The sequence below is a fragment of the Oncorhynchus nerka genome, linkage group LG2 (genome assembly GCF_034236695.1).
Source record: "Oncorhynchus nerka isolate Pitt River linkage group LG2, Oner_Uvic_2.0, whole genome shotgun sequence".
Taxonomy (NCBI): domain Eukaryota; kingdom Metazoa; phylum Chordata; class Actinopteri; order Salmoniformes; family Salmonidae; genus Oncorhynchus; species Oncorhynchus nerka.
In genome coordinates this window covers 9503022-9524760 of record NC_088397.1, presented here as the reverse complement: position 1 = coordinate 9524760, position 21739 = coordinate 9503022, and the positions used below count along the sequence as shown (strand labels likewise).

General features: G+C 49.3%; 1 protein-coding gene across 11 annotated transcripts in view; it reads right to left on the bottom strand.

The window, feature by feature from the left end:
- Nucleotides 1–21739, bottom strand: part of LOC115126748 (R3H domain-containing protein 1-like) — a 60922-nt gene that overhangs the window by 9006 nt on the left and 30177 nt on the right. For 7 of the 11 annotated variants that reach the window (XM_065022779.1, XM_065022773.1, XM_065022766.1 and 4 more), the window contains 15 exons: nt 21445–21553; nt 20908–21003; nt 20750–20775; nt 20233–20286; nt 19931–20148; nt 18207–18551; nt 17497–17642; nt 17056–17163; nt 11799–12059; nt 11457–11577; nt 7579–7712; nt 7120–7277; nt 5156–5259; nt 4771–4937; nt 638–895 (listed from right to left, as the gene is read on the bottom strand). In XM_065022779.1, the coding sequence (XP_064878851.1) occupies nt 638–895; nt 4771–4937; nt 5156–5259; nt 7120–7277; nt 7579–7712; nt 11457–11577; nt 11799–12059; nt 17056–17163; nt 17497–17642; nt 18207–18551; nt 19931–20148; nt 20233–20286; nt 20750–20775; nt 20908–21003; nt 21445–21553 (2305 nt within the window). The remainder of the gene's footprint in view (nt 1–637; nt 896–4770; nt 4938–5155; nt 5260–7119; nt 7278–7578; nt 7713–11456; nt 11578–11798; nt 12060–17055; nt 17164–17496; nt 17643–18206; nt 18552–19930; nt 20149–20232; nt 20287–20749; nt 20776–20907; nt 21004–21444; nt 21554–21739) is intronic. The other 4 variants (XM_065022791.1, XM_065022792.1, XM_065022794.1 and 1 more) reach the window with 4 other exon arrangements.

Sequence of the window (21739 nt, the reverse complement as noted above, 5' to 3'; positions counted from 1 at the left end):
GGTGGTGGTTGGGGATCATGTGGTGTGTGTGTGTTCTGAGGACTCACGTGGTGGTGGTTGGGGATCATGTGGTGGTGTGTTGTTCTGGGATCATGGTGGTGGTTGGGGATCATGTGGTGTGTGTTCTGAGGACTCACGTGGTGGTGGTTGGGGATCATGTGGTGTGTGTGTGTGTTCTGAGGACTCACGTGGTGGTGGTTGGGGATCATGTGGTGTGTGTGTGTTCTGAGGACTCACATGGTGGTGGTTGGGGATCATGTGGTGTGTGTGTGTGTTCTGAGGCTCACGTGGTGGTGGTTGGGGATCATGTGGGTGTGTGTGTGTTCTGAGGACTCACGTGGTGGTGGTTGGGGATCATGTGGTGTGTGTGTGTTCTGAGGACTCACGTGGTGGTGGTTGGGGATCATGTGGTGTGTGTGTGTTCTGAGGACTCACGTGGTGGTGGTTGGGGATCATGTGGTGTGTGTGTGTGTTCTGAGGACTCACGTGGTGGTGGTTTGGGATCATGTGGTGTGTGTGTGTGTTCTGAGGACTCACGTGGTGGTGGTTTGGGATCATGTGGTGTGTGTGTGTGTTCTGAGGACTCACGTGGTGGTGGTTGGGGATCATGTGGTGTGTGTGTGTTCTGAGGACTCACGTGGTGGTGGTTGGGGATCATGTGGTGTGTGCCATGGATCAGCGGAGGCCTGATGGCAGGGTTGTACTGGAGGGGTTGACCCAGCAATGGGTATCTACCGTCCACTGCCTGCCCTGGTCCGAAGGGTCTGGGGAACTGGGCCATTATGGGGATGGGGGTGAGGCCGGCCGAGCGGAGGTTCTTTATGGAGGTGAGTTGGTGGGTTGGGGCTTGGGGCTGGGCTGGAGGCGTGCTGGGGCCGCCCAGCTGGGGAGTGTTCTATAGGACAGAGGCAAAAAAGGAGGGACAGGGAGGTGGGGGTCAGAGGGGACATAGAAACCATCAGAGGGAAAGTGTATCCCTAGTTCAAAGAGACGGGCCTGAGCAAGATGCTCGGAGTCGCTTATCTTGATAACACAATGAGCAGTTTTTTGGGATGCAAGATGTGTAGATCAGTCATCCTGCCCCCTCTCCCTCAGGCTGATCCTGCCCCCTCTCCCTCAGGCTGATCCTGCCCCCTCTCCCAGGCTGATCCTGCCCCTCTCCCAGGCTGATCCTGCCCCCTCTCCCAGGCTGATCCTGCCCTCTCTCCAACATGCAGAATATTACAAAGACTCCTGACTGGTTATGTTCTAATTATCAGCAGCTCAGTAGTTACCTGTTAGTGGTCTAGTTGTTCTGAGTAGTTACCTGTTAGTGGTCTAGTTGTTCTGAGTAGTTACCTGTTAGTGGTCTAGTTGTTCTGAGTAGTTACCTGTTAGTGGTCTAGTTGTTCTGAGTAGTTACCTGTTAGTGGTCTAGTTGTTCTGCTGTCACAGTTACCAGCCCTTTCAAGCTTAACATCCTTATCATTTATCGCCCTCCAGGTTCCCTCGGAGAGTTCATCAATGAGCTTGATGCCTTGATAAGCTCCTTTCCTGAGGACGGCTCACCTCTCACAGTTCTGGGCGACTTTAACCTCCCACGTCTACCTTTGACTCATTCCTCTCTGCCTCCTTCTTTCCACTCCTCTCCTCTTTGACCTCACCCTCTCACCTTCCCCCTACTCACAAGGCAGGCAATACGCTCGACCTCATCTTTACTAGATGCTGTTCCTCCACTAACCTCATTGCAACTCCCCTCCAAGTCTCCGACCACTACCTTGTATCCTTTTCCTCTCGCTCTCATCCAACACTTCCCACACTGCCCCTACTCGGATGGTATCGCGCCGTCCCAACCTTCGCTCTCTCTCCCCCGCTACTCTCTCCTCTTCCATCCTATCATCTCTTCCCTCTGCTCAAACCTTCTCCAACCTATCTCCTGATTCTGCCTCCTCAACCCTCCTCTCCTCCCTTTCTGCATCCTTTGACTCTCTATGTCCCCTATCCTCCAGGCCGGCTCGGTCCTCCCCTCCCGCTCCGTGGCTCGACGACTCATTGCGAGCTCACAGAACAGGGCTCGGGCAGCCGAGCGGAAATGGAGGAAAACTCGCCTCCCTGCGGACCTGGCATCCTTTCACTCCCTCCTCTCTACATTTTCCTCCTCTGTCTCTGCTGCTAAAGCCACTTTCTACCACTCTAAATTCCAAGCATCTGCCTCTAACCCTAGGAAGCTCTTTGCCACCTTCTCCTCCCTCTTGAATCCCCCCTCCCCTCCTCCTCTCTGCAGATGACTTCGTCAACCATTTTGAAAAAGAAGGTCGACGACATCCGATCCTCGTTTGCTAAGTCAAACGACACCGCTGGTTCTGCTCACACTGCCCTACCCTGTGCTCTGACCTCTTTCTCCCCTCTCTCTCCAGATGACATCTCGCGTCTTGTGACGGCCGGCCGCCCAACAACCTGCCCGCTTGACCCTATCCCCTCCTCTCTTCTCCAGACCATCTCCGGTGACCTTCTCCCTTACCTCACCTCGCTCATCAACTCATCCCTGACCGCTGGCTACGTCCCTCCCGTCTTCAAGAGAGCGAGAGTTGCACCCCTTCTGAAAAAACCTACACTCGATCCCTCCGATGTCAACAACTACAGACCAGTATCCCTTCTTTCTTTTCTCTCCAAAACTCTTGAACGTGCCGTCCTTGGCCAGCTCTCCCGCTATCCCTCTCAGAATGACCTTTTTTGATCCAAATCAGTCAGGTTTCAAGACTAGTCATTCAACTGAGACTGCTCTTCTCTGTATCACGGAGGCGCTCCGCACTGCTAAAGCTAACTCTCTCTCCTCTGCTCTCATCCTTCTAGACCTATCGGCTGCCTTCGATACTGTGAACCATCAGATCCTCCTCTCCACCCTCTCCGAGTTGGGCATCTCCGGCGCGGCCCACGCTTGGATTGCGTCCTACCTGACAGGTCGCTCCTACCAGGTGGCGTGGCGAGAATCCGTCTCCTCACCACGTGCTCTCACCACTGGTGTCCCCAGGGCTCTGTTCTAGGACCTCTCCTATTCTCGCTATACACCAAGTCACTTGGCTCTGTCATAACCTCACATGGTCTCTCCTATCATTGCTATGCAGACGACACACAATTAATCTTCTCCTCTCCCCTTCTGACGACCAGGTGGCGAATCGCATCTCTGCATGTCTGGCAGACATATCAGTGTGGATGACGGATCATCACCTCAAGCTGAACCTCGGCAAGACGGAGCTGCTCTTCCTCCCGGGAAGGACTGCCCGTTCCATGATCTCGCCATCACGGTTGACAACTCCATTGTGTCCTCGTCCCAGAGCGCTAAGAACCTTGGCGTGATCCTGGACAACACCCTGTCGTTCTCAAACAACATCAAGGCGGTGGCCCGTTCCTGTAGGTTCATGCTCTACAACATCCGCAGAGTACGACCCTGCCTCACACAGGAAGCAGCGCAGGTCCTAATCCAGGCACTTGTCATCTCCCGTCTGGATTACTGCAACTCGCTGTTGGCTGGGCTCCCTGCCTGTGCCATTAAACCCCTACAACTCATCCAGAACGCCGCAGCCCGTCTGGTGTTCAACCTTCCCAAGTTCTCTCACGTCACCCCGCTCCTCCGCTCTCTCCACTGGCTTCCAGTTGAAGCTCGCATCCGCTACAAGACCATGGTGCTTGCCTACGGAGCTGTGAGGGGAACGGCACCTCAGTACCTCCAGGCTCTGATCAGGCCCTACACCCAAACAAGGGCACTGCGTTCATCCACCTCTGGCCTGCTCGCCTCCCTACCACTGAGGAAGTACAGTTCCCGCTCAGCCCAGTCAAAACTGTTCGCTGCTCTGGCCCCCCAATGGTGGAACAAACTCCCTCACGACGCCAGGACAGCGGAGTCAATCACCACCTTCCGGAGACACCTGAAACCCCACCTCTTTAAGGAATACCTAGGATAGGATAAAGTAATCCTTCTCACCCCCCTTAAAAGACCTAGATGCACTATTGTAAAGTGGCTGTTCCACTGGATGTCATAAGGTGAAAGCACCAATTTGTAAGTCGCTCTGGATAAGAGCGTCTGCTAAATGACTTAAATGTAAATGTAAATGTAGTTACCTGTTAGTGGTCTAGTTGTTCTGAGTAGTTACCTGTTAGTGGTCTAGTTGTTCTGAGTAGTTACCTGTTAGTGGTCTAGTTGTTCTGAGTAGTTACCTGTTAGTGGTCTAGTTGTTCTAAGTAGTTACCTGTTAGTGGTCTAGTTGTTCTGAGTAGTTACCTGTTAGTGGTCTAGTTGTTCTGAGTAGTTACCTGTTAGTGGTCTAGTTGTTCTGAGTAGTTACCTGTTAGTGGTCTAGTTGTTCTGAGTAGTTACCTGTTAGTGGTCTAGTTGTTCTGAGTAGTTACCTGTTAGTGGTCTAGTTGTTCTAAGTAGTTACCTGTTAGTGGTCTAGTTGTTCTGAGTAGTTACCTGTTAGTTGTCTAGTTGTTCTGAGTAGTTACCTGTGAGTGGTCTAGTTGTTCTAAGTAGTTACCTGTGAGTTGTCTAGTTGTTCTAAGTAGTTACCTGTGAGTTGTCTAGTTGTTCTAAGTAGTTACCTGTGAGTTGTCTAGTTGTTCTGAGTAGTTACCTGTGAGATGTTTAGTTGTTCTGAGTAGTTACCTGTGAGTTGTTTAGTTGTTCTGAGTAGTTACCTGTGAGTTGTCTAGTTGTTCTGAGTAGTTACCTGTGAGATGTTTAGTTGTTCTGAGTAGTTACCTGTGAGTTGTCTAGTTGTTCTGAGTAGTTACCTGCGAGTTGTTTAGTTGTTCTGAGGACCTCTGGCTGCGTGTGTGATCCAGACTGTAGTATCTGTTGTGTTTCCACTGTGGAGGGGAGTGGGCTCTGGGCTGGTGGTTAGGGGGCAGGGTCAGCTGCATCATCACCATACCACCACTGTGAGGACCGGGGAGCACACCTACACACAGTTACAACAACAACGTCAAAATCACAGCTTCATGGTCAAAGGAACGTTTCCATCCTCGGATGGACAGGACACACAAGGCAGGAAAACCATTTCAATGGTTTCAAATCTCATACTTAAGGGTCTTTCAAAGCGAATGGTCTCTATTTTAGTATGTGTGTGATCCTGGGGGGAATTGAACCCACGACCTTGGTGTTGCTGAGAGGGGTTACCTGAGCACTGCTGTCCTGGTAGCTGCTGGGTTCCACACGGAGACGAAGCCCGGGGAAACTGCATCTGCTCTGCCCCAGCAGGAGGTAAGAAACCCATCGATGGACTGTGGAGACACTTGCTTAGTCAATATATTTATAGAGCTCTATGAGGCATCAATTAAAAAGACATTGATAGCACCAGCAGCCAGCCACTTTATATTTGCTCTCCAAGTCTCCCTTAAAGAGCCCCAACACAATGTTTCAGAAATAGTCTTGTATTAAAAGGTAGGTTAATGATCTCTGATTAACGGTGACAGTCCATGAGAACAAACAAACATGTCATTCATTTCCTCTTTATGACCTGAATCACTCTGTCATTACAGCTGCCTGGTACTGTACCCATAGGGCTCTGGTTAAAAGTAGTGCACTATATAGAGAATAGGGTTTTATTTGGGACACCTAATATTAACACTGACAGTATTTGGGGCGGCTAGTGGTTAGAGCATTGGACTAGTAACCGAAAGGTTGCAAGTTCAAATCCCCGAGCTGACAAGGTACAAAATCTGTCGTTCTGCCCCTGAACAGGCAGTTAACCCACTGTTCCTAGGCCGTCATTGAAAATAAGAATTTGTTCTTAACTGACTTGCCTAGTAAAATAAAGGTAAAATAAAAATAAAAATACAAATAAAACTGATGCTGTGGGGCGGAATATAGGAACCAGTACAACAGGGAGGGAAGTAACTTTCAGCTCAGTGGAGTCTGTTAGTAGGGCAGTCTGGAGGTCACTTTCAGCTCAGTGGAGTCTGTTAGTAGGGCAGTCTGGAGGTCACTTTCAGCTCAGTGGAGTTTGTTAGTAGAGCAGTCTGGAGGTCACTTTCAGCTTCTGTTAGTAGGGCAGTCTGGAGGTCACTTTCAGCTCAGTGGAGTTTGTTAGTAGGGAAGTCTGGAGGTCACTTTCAGCTCAGTGGAGCTTCTGTTAGTAGAGCAGTCTGGAGGTCACTTTCAGCTCAGTGGAGCTTCTGTTAGTAGGGCAGTCTGGAGGTGACTTTCAGCTCAGTGGAGTTTGTTAGTAGAGCAGTCTGGAGGTCACTTTCAGCTCAGTGGAGTTTGTTAGTAGGGCAGTCTGGAGATCAATTTCAGCTCAGTGGAGCTTCTGTTAGTAGGGCAGTCTGGAGGTCACTTTCAGCTCAGTGGAGCTTCTGTTAGCAGGGCAGTATGGAGGTCACTTTCAGCTCAGTGGAGCTTCTGTTAGTAGGGCAGTCTGGAGGTCACTTTCAGCTCAGTGGAGTCTGTTAGTAGAGCAGTCTGGAGGTCACTTTCAGCTCAGTGGAGCTTCTGTTAGTAGAGCAGTCTGGAGGTCACTTTCAGCTCAGCAGTGTTTGTTAGTAGAGCAGTCTGGAGGTGACTTTCAGCTCAGTGGAGCTTCTGTTAGTAGAGCAGTCTGGAGGTCACTTTCAGCTCAGTGGAGCTTCTGTTAGTAGAGCAGTCTGGAGGTCACTTTCAGCTCAGTGGAGCTTCTGTTAGTAGAGCAGTCTGGAGGTCACTTTCAGCTCAGTGGAGCTTCTGTTAGTAGGGCAGTCTGGAGGTCACTTTCAGCTCAGTGGAGCTTCTGTTAGTAGGGCAGTCTGGAGGATGATTTATAAGGCTGATGATACAGGTGCAGTGCAGCCCAGTCTTAATAGTACACCTCAGCTCCCATGAGGACCGGTTTCTACACCGGCAATAACTTCATCAACCACACTATAGGAGAACTATGGCTCTGGGGGGGAACGGGGGGCTCTATAGAGTCTAGCTACTATAATGGACTGTTGTAAATGGTGTTGGCAGTTTGGTTGGTACATCGGTATCTGCGCCACTTTCTTCAACGTTGAACTACTTTGGAATATGAAACGGTACCAGATTACAGACCTTAGACTATAACACTTAGACTATTTAATACACAGTCCATCTTCCTACCGTCAACAACAGAACAGATCAGTTCCTACCTCATGGTGCTGTGTTGATTTGGGGGCATGACACTGTAGTAAACCTGCATGCCTGACATGGCCATGGGAGCTTGGCTTGGATGGCTCTGGATCATCATGGGCTGTTGACATGCCTGCTGATGTGGAGGCATGTTCTGAGACCCCTGGGGCATTGATACCTGCACCACGCACACAGACCATATGGAAAAACAGGGTTAAGCAGGAGGATTTATTTTTTACATTTACAATTGATACAGACATCTGATGTCGGATCCCTTTCAAATCTCTTTTCAATTCAATCCTCAAACTATTTAACATTTCAGAGTTCGATTGATCTAATTATAAGATTTTCAGTCAGGCAAAGATGTTCACAAGAGCAAGATCAAACCATGTCGAAGCAAAAGGAAAGGACAAATCAATTGTTTTTCTTTATTTAAACAACAACAACAGTTTAATAATGATAAGCCAATAAGAACGTACCTGATAAGAAGGCATTGAAGGGTACTGGACCATGAAGGCCGTCATGTGATTTCCCAGATTGCTGTGCTGCTGGTTGTTCACCAGGTTCTGATGCTGAGGGCCTTGGGGCTGATTTGGCATCACAGCGTGGTAACCTTCAGTAACATTAGGACGTTACAATTCACTTCTATTGAAATAATCTAGTGAGATGTAGAACATTTCAATTAATTGTTTTTAAACAAAATGGTGCCATTAATTCTATTCACAACGACCATGAATGAATGAGGCCAAGTGAAATGAGAAACATATTTAATATGCCTCTGTTGTCTTGGGAGATGATCTCTCTTTACTTGTATTAGAATTAAGCAATAAGGCCCGAGGGGGTGTGGTATGTGGCCAATATACCACAGCTAAGGGCTGTTCTTATGCACGACGCAACGCGTGGTAGCCGTGGTATATTGGTCATATATCACAAACCCCCAAGGTGCCTTATTGATATTATAAACTGGTTACCAACGTAATTAGAGCAGTAAAAATACATGTTTTGTCATCCCTGTGGTAAACTGTCTGATATACCACGGCTGTTAGCCAATCAGCATTCAGGGCTCGAACCACCCAGAGTATGATACCCATTACAATGTAGAAGACATCTAAAACATGGCGAAAATCATACAATATTGATTCCAAGGAAGGAAGAGGGTAGTGAGAAAAAAACATAGCGAAAACAAAGACATAAGCAATATAAGCAAATGACAAAAACAGACGACGCAAAATGTGCAACATAGAAAAAGGACGGTCTCTCTAGCAACGGCAAAAGGGCGGTGTCTCTCTAGCAACGGCAAAAGGGCGGTCTCTCTCTAGCAACGGCAAAAGGGCGGTCTCTCTCTAGCCACGTCAAAAGGGCGGTCTCTCTAGCAACGTCAAAAGGGCGGTCTCGCTAGCAACGTCAAAAGGGCGGTCTCTCTAGCAACGTCAAAAGGGCGGTCTCTCTAGCAACGTCAAAAGGGCGTAGCAACGTCAAAAGGGCGTAGCAACGTCAAAAGGGCGGTCTCTCTAGCAACGTCAAAAGGGCGGTCTCTCTAGCAACGTCAAAGGGCGGTCTCTCTAGCAACGTCAAAGGGCGGTCTCTCTAGCAACGTCAAAGGGCGGTCTCTCTAGCAACGTCAAAGGGCGGTCTCTCTAGCAACGTCAAAGGGCGGTCTCTCTAGCAACGTCAAAGGGCGGTCTCTCTAGCAACGTCAAAGGGCGGTCTCTCTAGCAACGTCAAAGGGCGGTCTCTCTAGCAACGTCAAAAGGGCGGTCTCTCTAGCAACGTCAAAGGGCGGTCTCTCTAGCAACGTCAAAAGGGCGGTCTCTCTAGCAACGTCAAAAGGGCGGTCTCTCTAGCAACGTCAAAAGGGCGGTCTCTCTAGCAACGTCAAAAGGGCGATCTCTCTAGCAACGTCAAAAGGGCGTAGCAACGTCAAAAGGGCGTAGCAACGTCAAAAGGGCGTAGCAACGTCAAAAGGGCGGTCTCTCTAGCAACGTCAAAAGGGCGGTCTCTCTAGCAACGTCAAAAGGGCGGTCTCTCTAGCAACGTCAAAAGGGCGGTCTCTCTAGCAACGTCAAAAGGGCGGTCTCTCTAGCAACGTCAAAAGGGCGGTCTCTCTAGCAACGTCAAAAGGGCGGTCTCTCTAGCAACGTCAAAAGGGCGGTCTCTCTAGCAACGTCAAAAGGGCGGTCTCTCTAGCAACGTCAAAAGGGCGGTCTCTCTAGCAACGTCAAACCGGTGCTGGAAATAGTAGTGCTTGTTCCATAGTGGACAGCTGAATGTCAAGGTTACAGCCTGCTGCTTCTCACAGAGAAATCCAGGGACCGCATTAGTCGTCGTCGTCGTTCTTTTGTAAAAAAAGGTGACTGGAACATTCTTTAGCCCCAATGAGGAAAAGTGGAACAAGACGAGACCAATAGACAATGAATGGTTTCATATGTGAAGGAGCGGGACACTATTCTGACCTCCAGTCTCTCTCCAGACCTCTGCTCACAAACCAAGCATGAAATGACTCTCCCATTATATTCCCCCACACACCATTCCACCTGAGCACACAGAGAACAGGATCAGATTGCCTTGGTACAGCAGGTGAATAGGAAGTTGCTAACAGGTGCTTTATGTCCATTGTCAGTGTGCCTTTATGTTGTAATCTGCAGGACTGAACGGTTCCAAAAAGACACATTGTAATAACACAAATGACGACCCTGAAGGAACAGGAAGTCATCATCATTATGGCCGTTGGAGAAGAAGAGTTGAGGGGCTGAATAGAGACCGCTGGAGGAGAGGAGAGAGAGACTGAAGAGAAGTGAGGGGCTGAAAAAGAGACCGGTTCACTGTGAGAATCATAGAACTCTCAGACAGCATCCCGGCCCCGCATTCTACCACTCCGCTTTCCAGGTCTTCATCACCAACACCTCTGTGTTCCAGTCCAGACTCCTGGTCTTCATCACCAACACCTCTGTGTTCCAGTCCAGACTCCTGGTCTTCATCACCAACACCTCTGTGGTCCAGTCCAGACTCCTGGTCTTCATCACCAACACCTCTGTGTTCCAGTCCAGACTCCTGGTCTTCATTTTCAACACCTCTGTGGTCCAGTCCAGACTCCTGGTCTTCATCGTCAACACCTCTGTGTTCCAGTCCAGACTCCTGGTCTTCATCACCAACACCTCTGTGTTCCAGTCCAGAATCCTGGTCTTCATCACCAACACCTCTGTGTTCCAGTCCAGACTCCTGGTCTTCATCACCAACACCTCTGTGTTCCAGTCCAGACTCCTGGTCTTCATCACCAACACCTCTGTGTTCCAGTCCAGACTCCTGGTCTTCATCACCAACACCTCTGTGATCCATTCCAGACTCCAGACTTTCCCATCACCAACACCCCTGTGGTCCAGTCCAGACTCCTGGTCTTCATCACCAACACCTCTGTGTTCCAGTCCAGACTCCTGGTCTTCATTTTCAACACCTCTGTGGTCCAGTCCAGACTCCTGGTCTTCATCACCAACACCCCTGTGGTCCAGTCCAGACTCCAGACTTTCCCATCACCAACACCCCTGTGGTCCAGTACAGACTCGACTTTCCCATCACCAACACCCCTGTGGTCCAGTCCAGACTCCAGACTTTCCTATCACCAACACCCCTGTGGTCCAGTGTGGCTGAGTTAAGAGTGTCGTGAGGTTGTAGGTTCAATTCCCACAAGCATCATTTATACTGAAGCCTTCAGCAAAACTGTTTAATTGCAGAAGCAACTTCCTTATGCAAGTGGTTTGTAAACAGTCATTATTTTCACTGTGTCTGGATATTCCACTGTTTATGCACTAGTAGACTAACAGTATATAGCCTAATTTGTCCCTCTGCTCAGCCCCAAGAGATGCCTCCTAATTCCCCCGACAGACGATAGCGTAGCATTCCTCCACATTAAAGCCAGTAAATGGCCACAGTGCTGCGTTCAGCAGGAGGCAACCAGTAAAAAGGAGCTGTGGTGTGTTGAGGCAGGAGGCTGTAGACAACCAGTAAAACAGAGCTGTGTTGAGGCAGGAGGCTGTAGACAACCAGTAAAACAGCTGTGTTGAGGAGGCTGTAGCTAACAACCAGTAAAACAGAGCTGTGTTGAGGCAGGAGGCTGTAGCTAACAACCAGTAAAACAGAGCTGTGTTGAGGCAGGAGGCTGAAGACAACAACCAGTAAAACAGCTGTGTTGAGGCAGGAGGCTGTAGCTAACAACCAGTAAAACAGAGCTGTGTTGAGGCAGGAGGCTGTAGCTAACAACTGTGTCCCCCCCAGGGTGCAGAGAAACAGAATACTGCAGCTCACTGGGAGACAGCTCAGTTAATCAAGACAAACACAGAGAGAGAGCAGTGTGTGTGTTTACCTGGCTGCTGGGGAAGAGGCTGGGTCTGGGGGCTGGTGTAGTGCACGGGGCTGACAGGGCGATAGTGCTGGTTGCAGTGGGAGTGGGGGTCCTGGGCTGGAGCACAGTAACATGTGTGCATCTACAGGAGAGGAATGACAACGAGCAGACAAGAGTTTCTCTGGTCACCTTGGAATCTGAACACTTTTCTCAGAGAGGATCTGAGGTCAATCTAAATTGTGATCATCTCTGGATAATATCACTGATATTACTGAAGGAGACTGAGACCAACAAGTAGGTAGGAAGTAGACGATGCCATGAGATGGTGTGTTGACTGACCATGTGAGTGACTAACTGTTGTACCTGCTGTGGCATGTAGCCCTGCTGCTGCTGCATGACCGGCTGGCTCATAGGGTGGGCAGGGCCGGGGTAGGCCTGGGTTGGCCCCACCACAGGGGGCCCTGGAGGGGCCACCATGTAGCCAGTCTGCTGGTGCTGCAGGGGGGCCTGGAGCACCACAGGGCCCAAGGGGTACATGGCAGGGTGGGGGCCGCCGTTAGTGACGTCGCTGGACGCCTGGCGCACCACACTCATGTGGCTGAACTGGGCAGCCAGCCCTTCTTGCTGTGGGGAGAGAACAATGCTGAAAACAACATGTGTACTGTCTGGACATGTCCTTTGTAATGGTCCAATCCAATCAACAGACAGGGCCAGAGGTAACGTGCATCAAGACCAGGGACCAAATCATTAGGGTCATATTTATTAGGGCACACCGTAGCAAAACATTTTGAAACAGAAAATGAATGTGTCTTATTGGAGCCGAGTTCTAGTCGTCTCTCCCCGTTTCAGTCAGTTTTCTACCGTTTGATGCCGAACACCACCCAGGGAATCCAAACTGGGTATTTATAGCACCAGAGTCGGCTACCTCAGTCTAGGTTATCTATGACAAGCTGTTCAGTGGCAGGAAATTGGAAGTTTAGCGTATCTACTCATGGATTATTCAACATCTGGTATTGAATTAATGATTACAAACTGTTAGTTTGAATAATCAGCCATAGAGGGATGTGTTGGGTGAAAGCAGGTCAGGAAAGGAGGACAACAGAAAGCGGCCCGATCTAGTCTACCTAACAGAACGCGGCCCGATCCAGTCTACCTAACAGAACGCGGCCCGATCCAGTCTACCTAACAGAACGCGGCCCGATCCAGTCTACCTAACAGAACGCGGCCCGATCCAGTCTACCTAACAGAACGCGGCCCGATCCAGTCTACCTAACAGAACGCGGCCCGATCCAGTCTACCTAACAGAACGCGGCCCGATCCAGTCTACCTAACAGAACGCGGCCCGATCCAGTCTACCTAACAGAACGCGGCCCGATCCAGTCTACCTGACAGAACGCGGCCCGATCTAGTCTACCTGACAGAACGCGGCCCGATCTAGTCTACCTCACAGAACGCGGCCCGATCTAGTCTACCTCACAGAACGCGGCCCGATCTAGTCTACCTGACAGAACGCGGCCCGATCTAGTCTACCTGACAGAACGCGGCCCGATCTAGTCTACCTGACAGAACGCGGCCCGATCTAGTCTACCTGACAGAACGCGGCCCGATCTAGTCTACCTGACAGAACGCGGCCCGATCTAGTCTACCTGACAGAACGCGGCCCGATCTAGTCTACCTGACAGAACGCGGCCCGATCTAGTCTACCTGACAGAACGCGGCCCGATCTAGTCTACCTAACAGAACGCGGCCCGATCTAGTCTACCTAACAGAACGCGGCCCGATCTAGTCTACCTCACAGAACGCAGCCCGATCTAGTCTACCTAACAGAACGCGGCCCGATCTAGTCTACCTCACAGAACGCGGCCCGATCTAGTCTACCTCACAGAACGCGGCCCGATCTAGTCTACCTCACAGAACGCGGCCCGATCTAGTCTACCTCACAGAACGCGGCCCGATCTAGTCTACCTACCAGAACGCAGCCCGATCTAGTCTACCTAACAGAACGCGGCCCGATCTAGTCTACCATATTCTTATCGGCTGACTCAGCAGCCTCGGTTTTTCGGATGATTGCCTTGCCTGGTTCACCAATTACTTTGCAGACAGAGTTCAGTGTGTCAAATCGGAGGGCATGCTGTCCGGTCCTCTGGAAGTCTCTATGGGGTGCCACAGGTTCAACTGGGCCGACTCTTTTTCTGTATATATCAATGATGTTGCTCTTGCTGCGGGCGATTCCCTGATCCACCTCTACGCAGACGACACCATTCTATATACTTCCGGCCCGTCCTTGGACACTGTGCTATCTAACCTCCAAACGAGCTTCAATGCCATACAACACTCCTTCCGTGGCCTCCAACTGCTCTTAAACGCTAGTAAAACCAAATGCATGCTTTTCAACCGTTCGCTGCCTGCACCCGCACGCCTGACCAGCATCACCACCCTGGATGGTTCCAACCTTGAATATGTGGACATCTATAAGTACATAGGTGTCTGGCTAGATTGTAAACTCTCCTTCCAGACTCATATCAAACATCTCCAATCGAAAATCAAATCAAGAGTCGGCTTTCTATTCCGCAACAAAGTCTCCTTCACTCACGCCGCCAAACTTACCCTAGTAAAACTGACTATCTTACCGATCCTCGACTTCGGCGATGTCATCTACAAAATTGCTTCCAACACTCTACTCAGCAAACTGGATGCAGTTTATCACAGTGCCACCCGTTTTGTCACTAAAGCACCTTATACCACCCACCACTGCGACTTGTATGCTCTAGTCGGCTGGCCCTCGCTACATATTCGTCGCCAGACCCACTGGCTCCAGGTCATCTACAAGTCCATGCTAGGTAAAGCTCTGCCTTATCTCAGTTCACTGGTCACGATGGCAACACCCATCCGTAGCACGCGCTCCAGCAGGTGTATCTCACTGATCATCCCTAAAGCCAACACCTCATTTGGCCGCCTTCGTTCCAGTTCTCTGCTGCCTGTGACTGGAACGAATTGCAAAATCGCTGAAGTTGGAGACTTTTATCTCCTCGCCAACTTCAAACATCTGCTATCTGAGCAGCTAACCGATCGCTGCAGCTGTACATAGTCTATCGGCAAATAGCCCACCCATTTTCACCTACCTCATCCCCATACTGTTTTTATTTATTTACTTTTCTGCTCTTTTGCACACCAATATCTCTACCTGTACATGACCATCTGATCATTTATCACTCCAGTGTTAATCTGCAAAATTGTAATTATTCGCCTACCTCCTCATGCCTTTTGCACACAATGTATTTAGACTCCCCTTTTTTTTCTCTTCCTTTTGTGTTATTGACTTGTTAATTGTTTACTCCATGTGTAACTCTGTGTTGTCTGCTCACACTGCTATGCTTTATCTTGGCCAGGTCGCAGTTGCAAATGAGAACTTGTTCTCAACTAGCCTACCTGGTTAAATAAAGGTGAAATAAATAAATTTAAAAAATAAAAAAACAGAACGCGGCCCGATCTAGTCTACCTAGCAGAACTCGGCCCGATCTAGTCTACCTGACAGAACGCGGTCCGATCTAGTCTACCTAGCAGAACGCGGCCCGATCTAGTCTACCTAGCAGAACGCGGCCCGATCTAGTCTACCTAACAGAACGCAGCCCGATCTAGTCTACCTAGCAGAACTCGGCCCGATCTAGTCTACCTAGCAGAACTCGGCCCGATCTAGTCTACCTAGCAGAACTCGGCCCGATCTAGTCTACCTAGCAGAACGCGGCCCGATCTAGTCTACCTAACAGAACGCAGCCCGATCTAGTCTACCTAACAGAACGCGGCCCGATCTAGTCTACCTAGCAGAACGCGGCCCGATCTAGTCTACCTAACAGAACGCAGCCCGATCTAGTCTACCTAACAGAACGCGGCCCGATCTAGTCTACCTAACAGAACGCGGCCCGATCTAGTCTACCTAACAGAACGCGGCCCGATCTAGTCTACCTAACAGAACGCGGCCCGATCTAGTCTACCTAACAGAACGCGGCCCGATCTAGTCTACCTAACAGAATGATCTAGGCCCAGAATCGGCCCGAGTCTACCTAACAGAACGCAGCCCGATCTAGTCTACCTAACAGAACGCGGCCCGATCTAGTCTACCTAACAGAACGCGGCCCGATCTAGTCTACCTCACAGAACGCGGCCCGATCTAGTCTACCTGACAGGGTAATAGGGCTGTTTTATCTAACCTTTATTTTACTAAGCAAGTCAGTTAAGAACAAATTCTTATTTTACAATGACGGCCAACCCTCCCCTAACCTGGATGACAGGGCTAACAGGGTCACAGGACTAACTGGGTAACGGGGCCATGTTCAACCTCACTGGGTCATGTTCAACCTAACTGAGTAACTGGGCCATGTTCAACCTCACTGGGTCATGTTCAACCTAATTGAGTAACTGGGCCATGTTCAACCTCACTGGGTCATGTTCAACCTCACTGAGTAACTGGGCCATGTTCAACCTAACTGAGTAACTGGGCCATGTTCAACCTAACTGAGTAACTGGGCCATGTTCAACCTAACTGAGTAACTGGGCCATGTTCAACCTAACTGAGTAACTGGGCCATGTTCAACCTAACTGAGTAACTGGGCCATGTTCAACCTAACTGGGCCATGTTCAACCTAACTGGGCCATGTTCAACCTAACTGGGTAACGGGGTCATGTTCAACCTAACTGGGTAACGGGGTCATGTTCAACCTAACTGAGTAACTGGGCCATGTTCAACCTAACTGAGTAACTGGGCCATGTTCAACCTAACTGGGTAACTGGGCCATGTTCCATCTAACTGAGTAACTGGGCCATGTTCAACCTAACTGGGCCATGTTCAACCTAACTGGGTAACGGGGTCATGTTCAACCTAACTGAGTAACTGGGCCATGTTCAACCTAACTGGGCCATGTTCAATCTAACTGGGTAACGGGGTCATGTTCAACCTAACTGAGTAACTGGGCCATGTTCAACCTAATTGGGCCATGTTCAACCTAACCGAGTAACCAGGCCATGTTCAACCTAACCGGGTAACCCGGGTCCATGTTCAACCTAACCGGGTAACGGGTCCATGTTCCACCTAACCGGGTCCATGTTCCACCTAACCGGGTCCATGTTCCACCTAACCGGGTCCATGTTCCACCTAACCGGGTCCATGTTCCACCTAACCGGGTCATGTTCCACCTAACAGGGTTACAGGGCAAACAGGGTCATGTTCGACCGAACAGGGTCATAGGGCAAACAGGGTCATGTTCGACCGAACAGGGTCATAGGGCAAACAGGGTCATGTTCAACAAGCACTCAGTTGCAAGACATTTTGCAACAGAAAACAAGGTTCTGGGTTCCCATTGGGAAAACTGCTGGTTTCAAATGTCTTCTGCCTAATGAACATGATCCAGGATCCTGCTGAACACTTCTTCAATCACAAAGTCTTCCCAGATAAAGATGGCTTTCCATCATACATTACATCAAAGATTCTGTATAAAAATATACACGTCTGGAATTAACACACGTAACCATGTCTTATAAAAGACCACCTAATTAAGTGACAAGGTGCTGAAGAGGGAACTGGACAGAAACAGACAGGTGAGAGATAGAGAGGATTGATAGGTACCAAAGTGTATTGTTGGTTAGAGGAGAGTGGCAGGAACTGAGGAGGAGGGTAAGAGATGGTTGAGTACTGGATCGGCTGTGGAGCAGAGGGCTGGAGATGCCGAACCGGCTGAAGGAGGAGAAAAGGACAGAACAGAGGGAAAGAGAGGAGAGAGACCTCCATTAAGTTAAGAAGTCAGAGGTGATTGAATAGGAGGAACTAGAGCTGGCTGATTAATATCACAATTAATTGAACCTGATTGATATCTGGATAATTCACTCAGCCCTAGCTCGTAGATGATGAATGTTCTCTGGGAAATTAGGAGGCATGAATTAAAAATGATGGATTCTAATCTACTATATTAATTGAGAACAGGTAGAGTAAAGAAATGACTGCATGCAGGGAGTGAATGGGCTTTCTGGAGAAAGAAGGGATACATGAGCTGTCGACTCATTGACTGACCTGGGAGAGGACGTGATTGGCTGGCTGGTGCGGGGCTGGGGGCGGTAGGGGAGGGGCCAAGGGCTGCTGGCTCCTCCCACCTTGCTGTGAGGTCATCGAGGGGTTGTAGACCACAGCACTGCCGTCAGGGTTCACAAAGGGTTGGCCTGCAGGTGGGGAACAACAAACTTAGATACACTGTAGACCAGGGCTGCCCAACCCTCTTCCTGGAGATCTACAGTCCTGTGGGTTTTCAGGCAAAAACCTACAGGACAGTAGATCTCCAGGAAGAGGGTTGTACTGAAAACCTACAGGACAGTAAATCCCCATGAAGAGGGTTGGACAGCCCTGCAGTAGAGGCTATAGGACATTTGAGTATAATTTAGTCAATAGGAGTTATGCTATAGTAACATGTATCCTGAATAATGACTAAACCATGAATATATACACAGGTTTACCAACTCCCTTAGTCCATTCAATCTGGAAAGGCTTTGATAAAAATGTGACCCAAAACAAAATATGTAGTTTGTGAAAATTTCAGCAACAGTCTAAGAGAAGAGCAGACAGACTTAAAGACTGAATAAGAAGTTTTGTTTTACAAGAACTATGATCAAAACCAACCAGGAATCAAACATCACATCAAACCCAAGATAAAGACAGCAGACAGAGACGAGCCAATCCAGCCGATATGAACTGAGGATGAGGACCAACCCTGATCAGAAGATACCAACCTGTGTGTGGGTTGACCAGTATACTGCCAGGCGGAATCCCTGTGGCTTCCGGGGGAAGCAAATAGTAACTAGTAGCATTAGCAGTGGCCTGGGTTGGCGCTGGGCCGGATGCAGGCGCCGGGCCGTTCCTGCTGCCCCGATCACAGTGTACAGGAGCTCTACTACTGCTGGGGGCCGTGGCAGCGGAGGACGCAGAGGAGGAGGGTGTAGGTAGCACCGTGCTGGGGCCCCCGACAGGGCCGGCTGCCTGGGTTAGAGCAGCTGGGACAGGGAGAGGCAGGTGGAGTACTTGGGGGCGAGAGATGGAACTCGTAGAAGACCCTACACTATTAGAAGACTCAGAACCTAGAGGAGGGAGGGATGAAAAGATCACTAAACGTCCTACAGAGAGGATCCAGAAAGGCGTCCTATAGGTGTAACCCTCATTGTAAATTACAATCTGTTCTTAACTGACTTGCCTAGTTAAATAAAAAGTAAAAAGAGAGGCAGTGGCTTGTAACACATGCACAGCCAGCCTCTGGGCAGGGGTACAAGGACGACAGCTATTGGTCACTTCTGTGGTAACAGGGGTAGAAGCAGCATAGCCATTGGTCCATTCAAAAGTGGGACACACGGTGAGTGAATTCATTGGCTATAGGTGATATTTGTCCCTCTGTGGGCATCTTGCATGAGCCCGTATCAAGTGTAATTTTAAGTGGTCCACATCTTAAAGAGTATAACCACAAACATGTTATTAGTTTGTCAGTAATGCAACCAGACAACTTTTCCTGGTGTAGAACGTCAAAGTTCGTCTTCTGGCACGTACACAAACCGCTAATATTTGATGTCAAAAGCAAAGCCATCAGGAGCTTTGAAATCTGGACAGAAAAGAGGAAATCTGGGCTCCAGTTTGGTCTCTGGACGTATTATTGGAGAGGAGAGAAACATGTCTCTCTGTCTTGCCAACAGTAAAAGCCAATGAATTCAGAATTGTGATGGCCATCATTCTTCATGTTTTCTACACAAACTAAACAACCAGCACTTACAGAAATTGGGGATACTGTAACAAAATTAGAAAAAAAGCTAAAAACCAAAAATGCTAAAACGAAAGATGCTAAATGATGCCAAAGAACCAAAAAGATGCCATGCACTGCATGCAGAAGAGATGAGTCACAGGACAGAGCGAACAGGAACACAACATGGCCTCCCAGTAGCAGCAGAGCTGATGTTGTGCTGCACAAAGTGAGCCCCGTCTTCGTAAACAACGTTAAAGAAAAAACTCAAGCAAAAAATCTGTCTGTCGGGCGCCGTCACTGTGGAAATGGAATCACATGAAACCAAGAGGAAAAGCCTCCAGAACAGAGGCAGCAACAACAACAAAAAGATGATCGAAAAGACAAGGAACGAGGAAGAACCAAAACAGCATAAACAAAGAAAACAGGGTCTCCATTCCCCCAGTATGCCTGTATTAAACAGGGATGGTGCACACAGACACACAGTGAAGGACCAATTCCAACTCATGTCAGTCAGAAACTAGTGTATCACATTGTCTAAGGGTGACTGACCACACTTGGGGTCAATCAGTAGTCATGGACACAGAGCATTTTTTTTTCATTCTTAGGGTTCATTCTGTTATTAAAACAGGTGCTTCACTATGCTGTGGAACAAAGCAGACTGGACACCATACGTCGCACATGCATTTGACTACGTGTGCATGAGCCAGTGCCCCTCCCCCTATTACTTGCCTGTTTTGGAGAGGCGTCCGGTGCTCTTGCTGCTGGCTGAGCTGTCTCCTCTGATGAGGACAGAGATGCTGCTGAAGCTGCTGGCCTTGGTCATGGTCGGCCTCAGGTTACGGTTGGAGCTGTCTGAATCAGTGCTGCTCCACGGCCGGGCATCACAGTTCTTGGGGTCATTCTCAGAGCTGCTCTGTCTACTGCTGGCTGACCGCCCGTCCCCTAGTCTGAGGAAACAAGGAATGGATGGATATGTGTGTGTGTGTGTGTGTGTGTGTGTGAGTGAGAGATCTGTGACAGAAAGGAAGTACCTGAAGAGTTGCCGCCTCTGTTGAGTACTGATACAAGCCTCTTCATCAGGGCTCCTGCATGGGGAGATGACCATGCAACATTATCAAAGGGTATCAAATCCACGTTGGACCAACCAGACGAGCCGTCCACGTTGGACCAACCAGACGAGCCGTCCACGTTGGACCAACCAGACGAGCCGTCCACGTTGGACCAACCAGACGAGCCGTCCACGTTGGACCAACCAGACGAGCCGTCCACGTTGGACCAACCAGACGAGCCGTCCACGTTGGACCAACCAGACGAGCCGTCCACGTTGGACCAACCAGACGAGCCGTCCACGTTGGACCAACCAGACGAGCCGTCCACGTTGGACCAACCAGACGAGCCGTCCACGTTGGACCAACCAGACGAGCCGTCCACGTTGGACCAACCAGACAAGCCGTCCACGTTGGACCAGCCAGTCAAACCGTCCACGTTTGAACCAGCCAGTCAAATGTTGTAAGTGTCAAATTAGACTGATATGTGAATGATATTTACCTTCCATCTAGGTGGAAATGATCTCCCTGTGGAAAAAAAATAATTATATTTGAATGTCTTACTTACATGTCATTTGCAGTCCATAAAGCCTATCCATATTTTACTTCATAATAAACACAAATGCATCATTAATCTAAATTGATTAGCCAAAATCTCACATCTGGTGCAAATATCCTGTCCCTGGCTCTCTGATAGTCTTCCTCCCTCTCCTCGATAGATTTGCTTCTCCTGTCGTCTTTCAGGCGCATTCGTATCTGCAAGCACATGCACAACTTAGCCTAGCCAGCAGCTTCCGCACAGCTTAGCCTAGCCAGCAGCTTCCGCACAGCTTAGCCTAGCCAGCAGCTTCCGCACAGCTTAGCCTAGCCAGCAGCTTCCGCACAGCTTAGCCTAGCCAGCAGCTTCCGCACAGCTTAGCCTAGCCAGCAGCTTCCGCACAGCTTAGCCTAGCCAGCAGCTTCCGCACAGCTTAGCCTAGCCAGCAGCTTCCGCACAGCTTAGCCTAGCCAGCAGCTGGAACAACAGCACCAGATTGTCACCCTCTCAAAGACATATCGCTGGGGATGCATCCCAAATGGCACACTATTCCCTATATACTTTACTTCTGTTGACCAGGGCCCATAGGGCACTATATAGAGAATAGGGTGTCATTTGGGACACAAGGTGACATTTGATTGGAACAAAAAACGCCCTACCATGCCGTCTTCCCGGTCGAAGCTGGCGTTGTCTCTTTTGAGAATGTAGCGTTTTTGGAAATCATCCGTTTTGTCGTCTTTTATGTGTTCTGAGAATTTTTGATCTGGTCTGTGGAAAACAATTTACATTGCTGGAAGTTTAGAGGAGTGGGAAAACAAACCTACACCAAATACATACTTTCTACTTTCAAAGCAATTTGATGTATTTAAGCTTCATAGAATATAATAAAATGTATTATTGTGGTTTAGTAATAATGTATTTTAAAATGTTTTAAAACTGACTGGTATCAAATGA